The following is a 19,837-nucleotide window of genomic DNA, read 5'->3' on the forward strand; positions in this document are numbered from 1 at the left end:
CACACACACACACACACACACACACACACACACACACACAATAAAAAAACAGTCATACAATGTAGCACTTACAATTACCATAAGGATAAACCCATAAAGCATTACATATTTTTATTTAGAATTTATTTATTTGCCCATATCTACATTCTTTGCATCTTGAATATTTGGGCCCTCTGTTATGGCTTTCAAAGGACATTGCCTGTCTGAGATCTTTCTGGACACATGAGTGTTAAGCCCTGGCTTTTTTAAACCAAATCCCTGTGTTGGACTGATCTGCTGGTCGCTTCTTTTCCGAGCTTGATGTGTCTTTGAGACTGACTGATGAGCCACGTTGTCGCAGAATCCCCTGTAGAAATGAGTAAGACAACAAAGAATTATTTATTTTATCATTATATTTGATTAAATATTAGAGTCTCCAAGGACTACGGAGATCAATTTACGGTAACAGGCAGTAAACGGTCACTAGATAAGCTTATATAAACGCAAGATAACATCATACCTCTTCTTCTAAATCAGCTTCCCTTCTTTCGTGACTATATGAGCTGTGTGGACTCTGCTCTGAGTTTCCACCTGTAAAAAGCACCACCTCTGAGATAAAGTGCCCTGATCATTGCAATAACACCCACACAATCTCTAACGCACAATAAAACACAAGTCCAGTAAGTATTTAGAACCATTTCCTCACATGCTGTGTGTCAAATTACTCATGTCTTGCTTTATTACCAAACCAACGTCAATATCTGCTGTTTTACAGCAACAAAGAGCCTTACAGTGTTTTGGGAGGTCCCGCATCTGGATATTTAACCACACATTGCGTCTCTGAGCCCATTCACCAGGGGGTTCCACCTCATAAAGACGGTCTCGTTCTTCTTTGTGGATCCCGAGATACTTCTTGCAAACTGTAAACAATTATTTAAAGCTTTAGGTACTAGGCTTCCATCACATCAATAATAACAGATAAGAGTGGTTTTATTAGCATCCAATGAAACCACTGTTATCAGTTCAATGTAAACTATTGATTTCGCATACACATGGAACAATAATTTAAGGAATTTACTTACAGTTGTCACTCCCAAAACATTGTAATTATGTAGATGGTCTATCTCTATCTATATGATATTCTGGTGCCCACATGGGGCTCCGAACTGGATTTTGATTTAGAAAAATCCTGTAACTCTTGTCTGCTTTGGTTTGACTGAACTCTAGTATTCATTCATACTTTTATTAAGCAAGAATGCATTACATTTGTCAAAAGTGACAGTAAAAACATATATAATGCTACAATTTCTATTTGGAATAAATGCTATTATTTCGAATCTACTCATTAAATAATTCTAAAAAAAACACGTTTTGCACAAAAATATTTTGGGCATCAAATCAGCATATTACACTGATTTCTGAAGGATCATGTGACACTGAAGACTGGAGTAATGATGCTGAAAATTCAGCTTTGCCATCAGGAATACATTACATTTTAAAATATATTTAAATAGAAAACAGTTATTTTAAATTGTAATAATATTTCACATTATTACCGGATAGTACTGGATTTTGATCAAATAAATGCAGCCTTGGAGGAGAGAAAAATTTCTTTCAAAACATAAAGAAATCTTGCAGACTCCAAACTTTTGACCGTTAGTGTACTGTATACATACCTCCATACATGCCAGGAGACATAGGAAAGCTAATTCCCAGCATGCCCTCGGAAGGTTGGGAAAAACAGAAATCCTCCAGCATCTGTAAAGCAAGCCCGGTCCTTCTCCAGTGAGAGCGAACAAACACAGTGTCCAGCACAGGGAGCTGATAACTCTGACCAGTGCAGCCGTCACACAGGCTGCCTATGAAAAAACAACACAATAAACCATTTTTCTAAATCTACACCAAATTTCTAAGCATACTAGAAAAGGAAATTACCCTTTCTTTTGACGGTGTAAAACCCAACCGCCTCTCCATTTTGCCAGAGAATTTTGCCATGTTCCCACAAGGAATAGGCAGAAAAATATAGGTCTTCACCAAGAGGCCTTTCCAGAATTCCAAATATAACTTGACTGAGCAGGAATAGCACAACTCTCTCCATCACTGACTCCACCTGGGATGACAGGAACTGTCAGAGCTCTCTTGGAAATGGTGACAATGTTAACATCATGACATTTCTGCTCAAAACATTGCTAAAGGAAAGAAAGTTTACCAAAATAAGTGCTACTCACCAACACAAGTCCACGTCTTGATTTGTTCGATGTCTTCAAAACATCACCAACAGGCCACCATTTGCCTTGCAAGTACACAGCAACCACTGAAAGTATAGGCTATATATATTATACAAATTAAGTAGGATGACACAAAAAATATTAAGAGGGGAAACATAGCACTCTCTGAACCTTGTGTTTCATCCTCAGGTGTGTGGAGAGCAAGAATAAAATGTGATAAATCACCATCTCTCAGAAATGCAAGCCGACCAATGTTCTCACAGGTTACTTCCACCTGTTTTCACAAATATCACCCTTTTATGAGGAATTTAAATAACATCTGCCCTAAACTAGAGCTGCCAACTAAGACAGTATTATTGGCTAGGTAGGCAATTTTTGACACTAAATAACTAAATTCTGTATTGCATGCAAGTGTATTTCATCTCACTTTCTCTCCATGAGGAAGGGTGAAAAGCCTAACAACATCTGACTGAACACTGGACAGGTATTCGTCACATCCTGTGCTCAGCTCACCATAATGCTGCACAGGTAGATCCACAGGATAGAGTTTCACTGGGGGGAGACATTTGACATGTTTACACAATCAATAACACGAGTTTTTAATTCCATGATGGCATTATAGCACACTTTTTAACAATGTTGAACGACGTCACGTGAAAATAGTAGCACTTTATTGATTGTGACATAACTGCGCTTTGTGACTGTCCCGAGTCTGTCAGAGAGGCGTATGTTGAAACATAGTGCGAGAGCATGTTTGCATGAAAAACAACCATTTAAACCTCGTTCTAACATAATCAATTTTGGGAATGCTCAAAGGAAACCCTTACCTTTAAAACTATTCTCCAGTTTAGAGTTGGATTCCATTTTGATAGTTGTTCGTTCGACCTTTGAATGTTTCTAAACAGAACAACGCCATCTAGTGACTATGAAAAGGGTGAGGAGGAGAAATTCATTCAAGAATGTTTATAGCCCAAAAGATTTCAGGTCTTCGTGGCTACATAGGCTGAGACCTCCTGTTATACTGTAGGCTATATATTCTGTGTTGCATCATCATCATCATCAGGATTTATTTCGGTCCTCATACACATTTTTCTTCGATACAAAATAGACAGTTATCAAAAAAGGTATAGACTGAAGCCCTTGGCTTATTGTACATATCCACCTACCCTATTTCATTATAATTCCAATAAGTGTCACTCTCACTACTTGATTTAATATATACAAAAACAACAACAACAACAACAACAAACATCTCCCAAAAGTTACATATGTATTATACATTAATACACTGTAATAAATTATATGATCAATAAGTTATGACAACATATGTTTTTTACATTGCTTTAACTTATCAAAATAAGTTAAACAAAGTTCAAATTAATGCAAATCAGTTTAATGCAATTTAAGTTGAAATGACTTAAACATCCAAGTTGATTATACTTTAAAGGTTAAGGTAGCAACTTTTTTTTACAGTGTACAATTGTATTAACATAATAATTATTCATTTTTGAGTTATATTTGTTTACCACTTTTTAGCTTTCCCCCAAAGTGAACTAGCCTACACATTCTTAATTCCTTGTCACAGTTTTCCACAATTTCACCCCTTTGACCAGTAATATATTTTTTATTTGTCATTGACATATGCTTAAACTGCACACCTATTACAGTCGGAAATTGTATGTTAGACAAAACTGCATCTACTGTATACAAATATATTAAAATCTATTTTTTAATTAATATTCATATGTATACACTACACGGTTGTGTACATTTCTCTCTCTCCTCTGGGATCATTATTAGTTTTCTAATAGCATGCTCTCTCTCTCTCTCTCTCTCTCTCTCTCTCTCTCTCTCTCTCTCTCTCTCTCTCTCTCTCTCTCTCTCTCTCTCTCTCTCTCTCTTCCTCTCTCTCTCTCACTTCTCTCTCCCAACAAATTAAGCATTTAAGGTTAAAAAAAAACACCGTCCAGTAGTTACAATGCCAACAAAACAAATTCAAAACAGTGACTATTCCCTGATTGAGAGGCAGTGTTGCCATGCCCAGTTTCTACACTGTCCACAAGATGGCGACATCATCATACAAATGTGAAAGAGACATGGAAAAATACACCGAATTCATTTTTTTTTTAACAAACATGTTCTGAGCATAGACAGTAGGTTCTGAGGCACATTCTTTGGATTTTTTTGTACATACATTCTTTCAAATTGTACAAGAACTGTTCATATAAGGGTTAACATCTTATAATATAACATTTGTTGTTCTAGAACACCCAGAAATTGCAATAAAAATATCAGGCAAAATTGCATGACCATATTATCAGCGACACTACATATTTTTAAATTCTAGTTTGTTTTGATAAGAGCCTTGATTTATAATTTAATACAAATGCACTTTTCTTTGCAGTGATCTCCTTGTTGACCTTGTTTTACTCTACTTAAAACTGCAGTCATGCTACTGTACACTTTCAGTCTCTCCTGCTATGGTAAATGCATTCTGCGTCCGTTTAATTCCCATCTCCCTTCGTCTCCATTACCCATAAACCACTAACTTCCCTCTGAGAAATTGCAGGCATTTCTGAAATTCCTTTCTCTAGGCAAGGCTAGCTTGGATTGTCAAATATGCTTTTCTAAAGCTGAGAGTATATCCTTAAAAAGGGTTTGACGGTGCATATTTGGCATTAGAGTAAATACCGCAACAAAGTAAATTAGGCAAAAGACTTTAAATGCAAATCACCTACATGGTTGGATGTAAAACAGGATCTAGCTTTGCATATCAGTGAGTTTCATGCTTGTTTTCCTTCCATGCTTTGTCATCAAGCTGTTTTTGTAACCCATGCGGGATTCCTTGAGTGTCTTCAATCCGTCTCACAGGAACAGACATTACAAGAGGATTATGACATTGGCCTTGGCTATGCTGAACCCTGACCTACTTTGTAAAGATGACACAGACAAAAAAAAAAAGACATTCTCACTCGTCTAGACTAGTTTATCATGCAACATAAACATATGGTCAACAACAAATATGAAATGAATGGCCACTTAAGCTTAGCATTTAAACATTAAGTTTAAAAATGGATATAAATATAGCACAAAAAAATCTTATTCTCAACATGAAGTTCTTTTTTATTATAAGTTGTGTAAGTAAAACACATTTAATCAAAGAAATTGATTAAATTGCAAAAATTATAATGCAACAGAAACTGTTGCTATTAAAGAAAAAACACTACACTGAACACTAAAAAAAAGTTGCTGCCTGAAATTTGTAAGTAATCAGTTTAAATGTGCGTCATTTCAACTTAAATTATTTGCTTAACTTATTAAGCAATGTAAAAACGTGTGTTTTCATAACTTATTGCTTATATATACATTTTTTTTTACAGTGAAGGTGGGTGGATATTTAGCTAGGCTATAGTAAATTCATGGTTGATTATCTGAAGCTCAGGAGGAACCGCTAATAGATAATCCCAGCTAAGCTTTTTAGTGGCAACACAACAATCCAATTGATGAATCAAGGTTCATGCCATCCAAAAGAAGAGCTGAACTGTGTGTTGTCTTAGACGGCTATGCTTACAATGACTCAGTTTAATATTTTTCCTGCAGAGATATACTGTTTAGTAAGATCAGAATGATGTATCGTACAAAAAAAGAGAGATTGGTTTTCCATTTGCTGGGAATATTGCAGCAAACACATTCTCTGGGAAGTTTCTTCTCTCAAAATGTTTACCCAAACAGCCCAGACATAAGGAATGTCTCAAGTTCTCAACTATTATTTACAAAAGAAGAGGAAGTGAATACTTGCTGGTCAGTGCTCATCTGCAATAAAAATGTTTGGATCCCGGTTTTGTGGGTGACAACAATAATAATTGTGATCAAACCAAGCTGCTCCGTGAGGAAACAACTTGTTGCACCCCTCCTGCGGTATATGCTATTTTCTCTCACATGCCTTGGCGCTCCCTTCATTTTCAGCTTTATGTTTTTCAGGAATCTATTTCTGTTCACCCAAACATAATTGTCACCCTCTCCTCTAAATTCCCTTTCCTGTCTGGGCTTAGACAAAATGAGACACAAACAATTTCATCACTATTGTCACTTTTCCGGAAAGAAAAGGTGAAACCAAAGGAAAGGTTTGAATGGAACGTGAAACTGCATGAGGTCAAATTCATACAAACTCATATCAAGGGAGTTTAGCTTTTGGTGACTGCTCTGCTCTGCTAAAAGGGCTTAAATTTGTTTTGCCATTGCCAGGTAATCGGGGGCACTATCCTTGTTTTTAAGCTTTGTTGTGAGCAAAAATGCATTTTTGTTTTTGAAAAAGAAGATATTTGAATGGAATGTAGGTGCAGGGTCTGCTTATGTTAAGTCTTTTACATGTCCACTCCCACAATACATGCTCATTAATCAGTCTGAGATCTTTCACCAATATCTAAATAAATTTAAAGGAAGTGTCAAAAAGTGTCAGAAAAAATAATAATAATAATATGTTTATTTTTTATAGCGCCTTTCAAGAACCCAAGGTCGCTTCACAAAAAAATACAAATAGTAGACAGACAAAAGAAACAGGCAGTCAGCTTATTAGGCTATATCAAGCGAACAAACAGAGATGCAGATGGATACAAGCAAACACTAAAAACAATGAACATAAGTCAAAGATGACAAACATAAACCTTTTTTGCTAAATCTAAATTTCGACAATAGATGAAAAACAAAAATAGAGGTGAGAGAGTAGAGGCGAGAGAGAATAGAATTGAAGATTATTTATTGAGCATGGTAAAGATATGAGTTTTAAGATTTGATTTGAAGATCAGAAAGAGCTTTATTGCCAAGTGTGCTTGCACACACAAGGAATTTGTTTTGGTACTGAGGCTTCCAGTGGACATATACAAATACAAATACAACAAGAAACATAATACTACAAATTATAAGAATAAAAAATAAAAATATAAATATATGAGAATAAAAGTATCACAGTTGGTTTGTAGGTTGTCGATGGCACGAAGATTGGGGGGCAGCTTATTCCATAGCTTAGGGCCTACAACACTAAAAGCCCTACCACCCACAGTAGATAGTTTAAACCTGGAGATGACAAGCAAATTGTCATTGCTAGATCTAAGAGGCCATGCAGGAAGATATGGTTGCACTAACTCAGTGAGGTATTGAGGTGCGGGACCGTGACGAGCTTTATAAACTAAGACTAATAATTTAAACTGGATGCGATTGACCACAGGAAGCCAGTGAAGTTGATGAAGGATAGGGGTAATATGTGCAAATTTTTGTTATATTTAAGTGCTCGAGCAGCAGAGTTTTGTACCATTTGAAGGCGATGTATTGCTTTTTTGGGTAGGCCGCTATATAAGGAATTACAGTAGTCCAATCTGGAAGTTATGAAAGCATGAACAACTGTTTCAGCATCATTAGCTAAGAGAAGGACATATACGAACAATATTCCGCAGGTGGAAGAAGCATGATTTAACAGTCTTACCGATGTGTGAATGAAAGCATAACGTGGGGTCAAACAAAACTCCCAGGTTCCACACAGTTTTTGAAGGCCTAATCTGAACACCATCAATTTCAATAAAAATGTCACGCCCGGGTAAACTCTGTGATTTGGGGCCAATTAACAGGATTTCAGTTTTCCCAGTATTAAGCTGTAAGAAGTTATCAGACATCCATGTTTTAAGTTCCTGAAGGCAGGAAGTAACAGAAGCGGGTGGACAAGGTGAGTTGGGGTTTATCGTGAAATAAATTTGAATATCATCAGCGTAACTATGAAAGTTGAGACCATGCTGTCTGATGATCTGGCCCAATGGCTTCAAATAGATGAGAAACAGAAGGGGACCAAGTATAGAGCCTTGAGGTACACCATGAGATATAATGACAGTGCGGGATCGATTCGCACCTATCCTAACAAATTGCTGTCTGTCCGATAGATATGAAGTCAACCACCGAAGAGCCACACCAGTGATACCTATTGAAGACAGTCGAGATAGAAGAGTAGAGTGGCACACAGTGTCAAATGCTGCACTGAGGTCAAGAAGAACCAGAATATGTGCACCAGAATCAGAAGCCAGAAGGAGATCATTTAGCACTTTTAAGAGAGCTGTTTCTGTGCTGTGATATGGACGAAAACCAGATTGTAGTGGTTCAAGTAGATTATGTCTCTCTAAGTGTGACTGCAATTGTGCCACAACTACCTTCTCAAGTTCCTTGCCAACGAAAGCGAGGTTCGATAGGTCTATAGTTGTTCTAAATGGCGTTGTCGAGGCTGGACTTCTTAAGAGTTGGAGTGATGGCCGCTACTTTCAGATTAAGCGGGACATAGGCAGTGGCAAGAGATCTGTTAATAATGTGAGTAATAGGATGAATAAGTCAAGGCAGAAAAGTTTTTAGAAGATATGTTGGGATAGGATCCAGTGTACAGGAGGTAGAATTAGATTTGATAATCAGTTTTTCAACCGCAGATGTATTTGTGAGTAAAAAAGTGTGGAAAAAGTCTAGTGGACAACCTATCAAATAAGGAGTTGAATGGGGAGTGGCAGCAGAAGAAAAAGATTGATAAATGTTATACATTTTTTGTAGGAAGAAAGACTATAAAGCTTTCACAGAGATCAGTAGACCCAACAATAGCTACAGACGATGGTTTGACTAGTTTGTTTATCTCAGAGAAAAGAGTTTTAGGTTTGCACTTAGCTTTATTGATAACAGTAGAAAGATAGTTAAAGTGTGCAATATTACGTGCTTCTTTATATTTCACTACCGAATCAGAAAAGGACATGGCATGGACAAGAAGGGAAGATTTTTTGTGGAGTCTTTCAAGACGCCTACATTTTGTTTTGAGAACTCCAAGCTCAGTAGTGAACCAAGGAGAAGAATGGGTAGACGGAACAGTTCTAGTTATTAATGGAGCAAGATCATCCAAGACATTACCAATAGATGTATCATAGGTTGAAACTATCTCATCAGGACTCAGGAGATTGAGTGCAGAAGGAATAGCAGAGACAGCAATAGCAGCAGAGAAGTTGTCAGCAGTTATAGATCTCGGGTTCCGATAAGATATGGTAGTTTTAGTTTTTGGTTTTACAAGGGGAAGTGAGAAGTCAAAGACAATTAGTTTATGATCCGAGACGCCCAGATTATGACCCTGAACATGCACATTGGCAATACAAACAGTACAGAGCAAATCAAGAGTATGAGAGTGAGAATGTGTTGGAAAATCAATATGCTGGAGATACTTCAAAATAATCCAAAACAGACAAAAAGTATTTTGCAGCAGTACAATCAGAATCAACGTGTATATTAAAATCACCTAGCATCATGATTCTATCATGCCGGGCGGAAGCAAGAGTGAGAAGTTCAGTCAGATCAGAGCAAAAGTTTGGATTATATCTAGGAGGTCTATAGGTCTAAAGAACAAAACATTTTCTCAGTTGTGCTGAAGATCTGTTGTACAAATGATCTGGAACTGAAACCATCTGTGAACATACTGAGGATCGGTTCATTGCCCAATGAGACATGATAAATGCTGCATTTTGACATATGGAGGCGCCAAACACAAAGTTGCATATTAGAAGACACAAGGTCAAGGCGATTTCCAAGTCCACACACACACACACACACACACACGCACACACACACGCACGCACGCACGCACGCACGCACGCACGCACGCACGCACGCACACACACACACACACACACACACACACACACACACACACACACACACACACACACACACCTTAAAAAAATCTCAAAAACAGTCTGAAATATAATTTTTTGTGTGTGTGTTTAGACACCTGAAAAAACATATTTTAAATGCATTCTATATGAATCTAGGCCTAGGTCTCTTTTAATAATAAAAATGGTATACAGTAATGTTGAACAAAGATGACACTGCTTCCTCAAGAAAGGATGAATGGATTGTAATTGTAAATCCGTTTCGTCTCTATGAATGAAATTCTACGTCGGATTTTACATTTAGCTGACAAGACTATGTCATTGGCAAAATATGTGCACTTCTAAAATGTCGAGCTGCGTAAAAATGTAATAAAGCGAATTGATTTCAAATCGTTATCAATGAAGAAGAAATATGAAGATTATAAAAAACCCATGCATTCATTTAAAATTCTACATCAGTTAATTCTCCTTAACAGCTCAGTGTAGCCTACCAGAGAGACGAAGTGCAATTTACCTTCAAGAGTTCATTGAATTGGAATTAAATAGGACTGGGTAGCCTAGACCTACTGTCCGTAGCCTAGGTATAGTACGAATATTGTTTAACTCGTTTAAACAAAAATCAGTAGGCCTATAATTCCGACGTGTTTGGTTATTATCAAAGTAGCATAATAAATTCCATTTACTCACACTATATGTTCAATCTGGTGTTACTGAAACTGGGAACGCATATTAAGTCCACATGGATTTGATATTTAATCAGTTTTCCAAGAAATAAACATGGTGTCGTTAATACCTAAAAAAATAGCAAACACAGCTAATATTATGACTACCGTTTTTTAAAAGTTTCTTGTGATAATTCTTGTGGTGGTTCATTAATCTATCTTGTTTTAAGTAAGCTAATTAACTTTTAATGAGTAGCCTAACTTGGATTTTTAAGTAATTTCAATTTCAATTAGCCTACATTAAACTGACTTTAAAAAAATGAGTTGAATCTTGTTTTGAAAATTCCTTATTAACTTACTGATCAAAAATATGATTTTTTACCGTATAAAGTATAGATAGATAGATAGATGGATGGTATCTATCTATCTATCTATCTATCTATCTATCTATCTATCTATCTATCTATCTATCTATCTATCTATCTATCTATCTATCTATCCTTTTTACAGTTGTTGCTGTTTGCAAGACAGGAGATCTCTGTTAAGAAAGCTTTCGATTTCAAATGAAGACGATTCCACTTAGCCTACATATAAAATAACATAATTATTATTTAAAATAAAGGCTATTATGACAGATCTGGTATTGGCATATATTTAGCCTATGTGTATTTGTAAATAACAGTGTATTGTAAAAACATAATTGTTACGATTTTCTTGAATAAACTTGAAAAAACATTTTCCTTTCACCTGCCTTGACTTATTTGAGATCAAGTGGCACAGATATGGTTGGTTCAGGAGTCCAGTCCATGTTTTGGGATTCTCTCATGCTTGGCGTGTTTCTCTGTGTGAGAAGCCGAGTTTTGTTTACAGCGGTGATTCTGAGCGGAGACCGTCAGAAGAGTCGTGGACGCCGCCGTGTAGACTTGAGAATCAAACATTAGCCTCACAAGCTATTTATATCTCACAGTGCTTGATTTTGTTGGCTACGTTGCGGAAAACCAAAACATACGATCGTGAGCTGCTCACTCTTGCACTTCGACAGATTTTTTTTCCGTACCGCAAAACAGACCGACCATGAGAGCGCGTGAAGACGGTAGGGGAGGGTGAGCAGTTGGTGAAACCATTTTTGTCCTGGCGGATATTTTGGATCGAGCCCTGTCGGGAGGCTTTCATTCATACATAAAATACGCTATCCGAGTTGTCAAGCTCTTTGAACGTGACCTCAGATTTCCTCCGTACACCAGTATAGCGTAATTCATCACACACTGGCATAGGCACGTTCACACAAGGTGTTTTTGTTGGAAGAGAAACCGCTCGTCTCGTTTCGTTGGGTGTACTGCGCGCGTCCCTCTCGGGTTTTCAAGAAATGGAGTCAGAAGATGCAAATTATCGGTCGAGTGAAATTCGTGGCTACGACACGATTGCATCATTTAATTGCTGGCAAGAATAACAGAATGTTTTAATTGATCTTAATGTTTCCATTAAAGAAAAATTACATTACCAGTTATCTTTTATCTACTCCCTCCTCGCCTCCCGTTATCTTTTACGCGCAAAGGAACTAGCTGCTCATCCAAAGCGGATTCTTCTGGACTTTCTGCTTGCGTACAAGAAGAAACGTCGCATTTTGCTGCGGTTTCACCTTTTTATTTTTTGGAAAACTGATTATTAGGAATGAGATCTGGGACAGCGAGGGATGTTTGGACCTTATTTTGGGGACCTGTGCTGTTTCTCTCCACCATCTGCCTCTGGTCTGCACATGGAGAAGGTAAACATTTTGCTTTTTAGTCTAATAAGAAAAGGACATATTATTATCACTGCCTTGTATTATCAAAACCTTGATTCAAATCGCATCACAGTGGTTATGGACTCATGTTATGTCAAGCATGAGTTTATCTGCATGATGCGTTGCTTTGGATGTTCAGGTATAGATATTCAGAAGGGCCTAATACGCGACCCAATTTACTACTGAATTATGACACTACTACCATTAAATATAAAAATGTTCCTCATACTAACGCATAACTTTAATTTTTTTTCGCCTTGATGTCTCTAGGCCCATCAGTTAATTGTCGTGACATCGGATGTGTTGTGAGTCTAGTGTGCTTTATGAATTATTCATGAGCTGGATCACGTTGGTATTTAGAGGCTAAGTGAGAATTGGCTTATATAAAGCATTTGCCTATTTAATTACTTCATTTAGTCCACACAGGAAGTAAGGTTAAATTATACACGGTAATATTAAGATTTGCTGAATTCAGTGAGTCAGTCGAGCATCACGCAGTGAAGTAAAGGTGGCTGACCATGTGCTTGTTTTATGTTTCTCAATGTCCTCAGGAGGGTCATACAGCGGAGTTTTGTAACACATTTGGTTTCATGGGCTGTAATTCTGTGCTTGTGTCAAAAAGTTTGATATAAAATTCACATATTTATTCCCAACAAACTAGAAATTTAACCGTGTAAATGATTCCAAGAGTCCTGTTTTGTTGATGGAAACCATGAACGTTTGCAGTTCAAATGGTAGACAAGAAACATTTGAATTTAAAATGGACAATTATGGCAGAAATGAAATGAAATTTGGAAGATGTGCTACATTAAAAATGAGTCGTTATAAAAACATCTTCTCACAATTGGTAAATAAAGTTGATTATCCTATTTTGTGCAGCTTTTTTAGGTCCATTAGAAGTAGCTACATGGAAATTGTTACAAACCACCCTGTCTGGACAGACTTAATATTTTTAACCTTTTTTTTATTATTTTATTTTTATAAATATGTAGCCTATATGTGAATATTTTCTATCAAATTAAGCTGGAGAATGTACTGATTTAGATGATACTAGTTTTGTCTTTTAGTGTCCATTAACTCTTTCCTCGCCAGCTTTTTGATCATTTTCACAAAAATGTCATGTCCCCCAAAATATTTTGTTGTATGGATATATGATCATGCAATATATCAAAAGAAAGAACAGAGCCTCTGCTTTTATTATAGCTCCATGCATTCTTTTTTTTTTTTATCAACACTTGAATGTGGGTAAGTTTCATAAAAAAAAGCAACATTTTGAGCAAAAAGCTGAGAAAATCGAATTTTCAGAGAAAACAAGGAAAGCCTGAAAATTCCATTAATGGCGGTTGGCGGGGGAAATAGTTAACATGATTTAATGGGGATTATGCGCAACAAACTTCTGTATTCTGTGAAAGAGGTTCAGGTCTTTTGAATGTGCTTTGTTAAATAGAGCTGTTTTATTTCAAGATGCCTTCAAAGGAGCGGGCAAAGATTGCAAATTATCCATCGCATATTCAGATTGATATCTAAAAGTTTTTTATATTTCTTCTCACTAACATTGAGATATTTAAATCGAATAAAATGCCAACAATAAAAAGAACTAGCTAGCTGATTACCTGAAAGTCCATAGATATCACCGTCAGTTCGTACTGCCGTTAACACTTTCTCTGACAAGCAGATGCAATGAAACCTCTTTTCCTATTTGTTCATGTGATGTTCAGCATACACATTTACTGTCCTACCTTAAAATATTTTTTTGTTTGATTTGGGATTAAGGCTTAAAGGGACAGTTCGTCCAGAAATAATCATTCTGTCATTTTCTCTCCCTGTATGGATTTCTGTCTTCTGTGAATCACAAAAAAGGTAGATGTTAAGCAGAATTACAGTCTCAGTCACCACCATTCACTTTCATTGTATGAAAAAGATGTAGTGAAAGTGAATGCTGTCAGCTGCTAACATCAATTTTTTGTTGTTGCACAGAATTGCTCTACTTTAATGTTAAAAACATCAGAGAATGAGATAAAAAGTAAGTTCATTTCTTACTTCATGGTCGAAATGAGCAAATGTTTTTGTTGGCTGAGAGACTGCAGTGCAGTGTCAGTCGGAGCATTTTGGCTTACTGAATTCAGTCTCTGTCATGGTCACAGCACACGATAAGAGATTATCCGATAAAAAAAACTTAGTCAAGACGGCAAACCTGAAAACGAAATAAATCCCCGTCGTTTGCTTTATCACCTCAAATTGGTCAAACATATTTATGTGAACACGAAACATCTAACCCACAGGGTTTGGTTTGGCAAGGTTGTTTGATTACATTATTATATTGGTAAAATTCGAATTGTTTGTAACCTTTGAATATGACAGATATTTATTGGATTACAATCGGATTTAGACTTGATTTTTGGAATAAGCCCAAGGGAGACTACAAAAATGAGGCTTTTTCTTAAGCATATTCATATATGTTTTTTTTGTGTATTTTTCTATAATTACACACAGACATTCTTTGTACCAGTCTCTTTTATGCCAGGATGTCATTTATTTGTTAGTGATGACATCGTGTTTCACAAGGAAGAAAGGAGAATGAGATAACAAGATGTTATTCCTGCTGTCAATTTTCATGTCTTTCCACAGCTTTAAAACATCTTGTGGTTGGTGGATGTAGTTGTAATGTTTATGCAGCTTAAGGATCATCAAATGCCTAATTGTGATTGTGCGGGGGCTGCATTGTAGCATAATGAAGGTGGGCCATTCTTGGGTTTAAACTCCCATTTACATTCAAAAGGAGTTAGGACGCAATTCAAGGCCATTGACCGGAGTGGCCAGTCCCACATCCAGGCCACTGTGAATGTCAGGGGGGTCTGTTTCTCAGCACCCTGCAGAGACCAGGACCACTGGCCCTATACAGAGAGGCTTGTGTGGGGGGTAAGCTATCACTCTTGGACTCCATCATTGCATTGTCCCGTCTTTCTCTTTCTCATATTGTGTTGCAAACTCATAAGTGTTGCAAAGACACTCTACTGACACACTGACTTTAATCAGGGCAAAACTGGTTTCATACTTCTCCACTCCTGGTTTTGTGTCAATTTGTCCATTTTGATTTCATTGATTTGATTTTCTGACTTTAAAGGGCTGATTAGAGATTAACTGTTTCATTTAGGCTGGGTATATTGTGATTAAACAAGAACAGAAACGAATTGTAGGACACTGGGTAAATAATCAGTTTATGAAGAAAGCTTGATATTTTTTGTAATACTACATGTTTGGTGATTTGATGTTTTCAGTAGGGATGCACTAAATTCTGGCCAATATCAATAAGGTGATAGTTTTTTATTATTATTATAAATGGCTGTTATTAATATTCTATACTATTTTGTCTAGTTAAAAATTAAGCACTAAAATTAAAATCAATCATTTTAAATGATACAAGTGAATTTAGGCATCACAACATTGTAATCAAGTCTATCCATCCATCCATCCATCACCCATCCATCCATCATCTATCTATCCGTATGTCTGTCTGTCTCTTTGCACACTTTATGCTTAGTGCACTGCACATTTATTCCTATATATACTGATTGAAAAGGTTATAAAATATTCTGTACCTAAATCACTAAATTAATGGCCATGCTCCAAGGGAAGTCCTCTTTGGTCTTTTTCATCCTGTTCAGTTTAAAAATCTGGTAAAGGCTAATAAAATGTAATTTAGCCTCCTTTCAAGTCTCACCACAGTAAACTTTCCATGCCACTTCTTCCAAGTATATGGCAAACAAGCCTCCATGGTCCATTGAGAAAGAGAGGGTGAGCGAGAGGAGAAACATGAGGTTTGAAAATAGAACATGTAAAAATACACAGCAAGGGAAACAGACTTGGTTTTGTTGATTCGAAGAGTAGTGAGTTTGTGAATGTTTTATTGGGCTTTAGCCGTTCACACCGTGTACAGCCTGGCGGCGGAGCGTGAGTCACTGCGTTTGCTGCCGTCAAATGCTGACACAAGCTCACAGAAAAAACAGCGAGGGCCAGCGTTTGTCAAAATTGCACCTCGTACTCCTGAGATATGTCTAAAAGTCGAGATTAAAAAATAAATTATTCAGTAATACCCACCCACTCCCATATTCAGCCCTGTATCTTCACAGGCCTCTGCTTGTTGTTTAATGATCTAGTCATGACTGTATAAAAAGCAGGAGAAAAATGACTATCACTGAAGTGAAACATTCAAAAGAGAGAATAGTGGGTGGACTCTAGTCTTGCACTGTTTATTTGATAGCCCTCCTTTGCCTACTTCAGTCTGTGGCATTTGATATTCTGGTGTTGCTCATTCTTTTCGTGACTAAGGGTGCCTACGCGCTCGAGTTTTGGCTGCGTCAGATAACACTCCCAATCCATTGAATTCAACGGGGATGATTTACGTTGAATTTCAAACTTCTCCTCTTTCAAAACTGCATCCTACTCATGTAACGCTTTCTCTAGTGTGTAAGCGCCCTCAGGCTGAGCGAGTCTATTCCTGTGACTCAGACGTGCGCCGTAGTGACCAACGCTTCTCTCTCTCTGTCTTCATATTTCTTTATGTCTCCCCATCCCTTGTTCTGGTTCTGCTGAGTTGTGCTTCATCCTCAATGTGTGAGTGTTCGTGCCTTTTCATCCGGTACAGCACAGCGCTCTGAGTCACTCGCGTCTCCCGCTGCCCCTGAATCTGTGTCACTGTGCTAGTTCGTGACTACGTTCGCTGCTGGAGTCAAACGGTCTTAAGGCTTCAGTAAGCTGCCAGATGAGGTATTTGCTTAATTAAATGTTAATTTAAAATAGGTCTGTGTGCAGTGACCACCCGTAGATCATTGAACACAGTAAGTGTTGCGGTTGTACTTGCACTGACAGCTTCACACCCTTGTGTGGCTTTTGTTATTTAAAAGGATAGTTCCCCTGAAACAGAAGATTGTCATCATTTACTCACCCTCATGTTGTTCCAAACCTGTATGACTTTCTTTTGGAACACAAAAGAAGATATTTTGAGAAATATCTCTGGTGTATTTTTGTCCTATAATGAAAGTCAATGTGACCCAGTGTTGTTTTGGACCCCATTTAACTCTTTAACATTCTTTAAAATATCTGCATTTCTGTTGTGATTCACACAGGTTCAAACTCCAACCCGATGGTGAATAAATCATGAATAATTTTTACTAGGCATGCACAATATACAGTACAATTCAAAAGTTTGGGGGTTGCTTTTTATACTCGCCTCCAAGGATGCATTTATTTGAACAAAAATACAGTACAAACAGTAATAATGTGAAATATTACTACTAAAATAAGTGTTTTCAATTTGAATATATTTTTAATTGTAATTTATTTCTGTGATGACAAAGCTGAATTTTCAGCAGCTATTACTCCAGTCTTCGTGTCGCATGATTCTTCTGAAATCATTCTAATATGCTAATTTGGTGCTCAAGAAACGGTATTATATTATTATAATATTTATTCTTTTAATAATGAATAAGAAACAATATTATATAATATAAATCAGTAAAAAAAATCTTTGAATAGAAAGAACATTTATTTGTAACAGAATATCGGTTGATATTGGATATTTAATTGTGATTTTTTTGTATTATAATTTTAATTTAATTTTAATCTTTTTTTAAAGCACTTAATAAACACTTTTAAATGTAATCATTAGCAGATCTTAATTTTCCAAAATGCTGTATTCCCTAAAGTCACCTGTAGCATCTAAAACGATTGGCTTTAGTGTAGTTGTTATTTTTAATTTATTTATACAAAATAGTGTAGAATTTAAATTTCCGCTATTTAATTTTCCGCTGTTGACCCCTATCTTTCGTAAACCTCTGCCTCAGCAACATACCATGTTGTTCCATCTTTCAGGCAGAGTTTTGCTAGCTGAGCATGCGAGGGGGGGCATAGGTGTTGTATTACTAGTTGGGCTCTGACATATGAGCTGGTGCTTTTGAAGTGAAGGCTATTGAAGGGAAGTGTAGCACCAGACCAGTGGTCAGATGACTTCCAGCATGTGGGGGATTAAACAGCAGTTGAGGCGGCAGGTGTGAGCGCTGCGGAGCACAAACCAGGATCTTGGTCGTGCTCCCCTGTGCCCCCTTACTGTGGGGCTGACTAAGGACCCCCATTGCAGAGGTCTAATGCAAAGCGCTCTTTGAATTCGGGCCAAGAAAGAGGAATTAACTCTAAATGTCAGCGTTTGGTTGTTTTCCGCAGGAAGGTGCAGGAAATGCACAGCCTATAAGTGCATGTTGAAAGATGTCTGGCTGGTGGCGTTTTAAACCTTGGATGAATTCCAAACTGCGTTTTTGTGCCCTTAAAGGGTGTTGCAAGAATGTGACGCTACTCGACGGGTCTTAATGCAAATTAGTTAATGAATCCTTTCACGAAGGGCACTTTTAAGTAATCATATTGTCTTAAATATTCAAAAGTTTGGGGAAAAGAATTCTATGAAAGAATTGAATGCTTTTATTCAGCAAGGATGCATCTAAAAGCATCAAAAGTGATAGTAAAGACATTTATAATGATACAGATATTTTGATTTCAAATAAATACTTTTCTCTTGAACTTTCTATTCATCAAAGAATGAAACGCATCGCATCGTTCATGATTCAAAAATATGCATTACATCAGTTTTCAAAAGATTTTTAAAAACACCTTTTTTGAAGCTTTGTCAAAGACCCATATTCTTCCAAAAAGTCACATGAGACCATATGTGACATGCACCCTTCTCACTTCGGTTGCTTTGCGATGCTCACTTTCAAGTGGAATTGGCTTCTTATCTTGTGTGTGACCAAGCTTTAAAACCAGGAAGAGTTTTATATCGGCCCAACAATGCTTCACCAGATAACAGTGCAAGTGCGGGAAAACTGCTAAAATAGTGTTGTTTTCCGAGAACGATTACTCAAAGTGGTTTCAGTAACCTTTGATGATCTCTTGAAGATATTAATCGGTCCCACAAGGGTGGTCATTTTCTTTAGGTCACTTTAACAGCTGCAGTTAAGACGTACTGTAGTGTGGGGCTTTTGGTTTCAAATAAATTGCTGTGCACTTTTCTCATTTGGAAATAAGATCTGATAGATGGACAAGTGATTGGTGAAGCCAGTAGGTTACAGACTAGATCTCAAGAAAGGCAATAGATAAGTCTTGTTTTTCCCCCGTCTATCCAAGAGGTACAGGGATTCCTGTGGAAGGCCAGAAAAAGGTTATCAAATGTTTACAACAAGAGCTGGATTTGCAGCGTGGTGTGAAAACCACAGTGAATGGATGACTCTCCTGGGTTACTGTTTGCTCCCATAGACTGTAAAAAAAGATGGACGACGCCCCTTCGTTCTCTTCCATTGGTGAGAAGTGAAGCCGCCATTGTCCCGATATGGCGCTGACATCTTGGGACTTGAGTCTGCGCAGTTGTGATTTCGGGACAAGACATGCGCAGTAGTGAGCAGGAAGTAAAGCCGCGCAATCAACATCCCGCTCTGGTCCTGCCCTCACTCTCACTGAATCAATCTA

At 37.2% G+C, this 19,837-nt stretch overlaps 2 protein-coding genes across 3 annotated transcripts in view; one reads left to right on the top strand and one right to left on the bottom strand.

Moving 5' to 3' along the window:
• Window positions 1-96: 96 nt before the first annotated feature.
• Window positions 97-3,123, bottom strand: fam169b (family with sequence similarity 169 member B). Its single transcript, XM_077193987.1, is given in 10 exon segments — window positions 97-346; window positions 500-570; window positions 771-899; window positions 1,656-1,838; window positions 1,915-2,089; window positions 2,208-2,293; window positions 2,379-2,481; window positions 2,635-2,759; window positions 3,035-3,074; window positions 3,076-3,123. Coding segments are annotated over 10 exon segments (1,077 nt in total). The 3' UTR covers window positions 97-229.
• An 8,259-nt stretch (window positions 3,124-11,382) lies between these two features.
• The window catches only part of igf1ra (insulin-like growth factor 1a receptor), a 110,179-nt gene continuing 101,724 nt past the window's right edge, over window positions 11,383-19,837 (top strand). The window contains exons 1-2 of one of the 2 annotated variants that reach the window (XM_077248867.1): window positions 11,383-12,086; window positions 12,208-12,307. In XM_077248867.1, coding sequence (XP_077104982.1) covers window positions 12,015-12,086; window positions 12,208-12,307 — 172 coding nt within the window. In that variant the 5' untranslated portion in view covers window positions 11,383-12,014. Of the gene's footprint in view, window positions 12,308-19,837 lie in introns of both variants that reach the window. The other variant, XM_077248866.1, reaches the window with a different exon arrangement.

The sequence above is a fragment of the Siphateles boraxobius genome, unplaced genomic scaffold, assembly GCF_051911475.1.
Source record: "Siphateles boraxobius isolate OS27281-9 unplaced genomic scaffold, OSU_SipBor_1 31, whole genome shotgun sequence".
Taxonomy (NCBI): domain Eukaryota; kingdom Metazoa; phylum Chordata; class Actinopteri; order Cypriniformes; family Leuciscidae; genus Siphateles; species Siphateles boraxobius.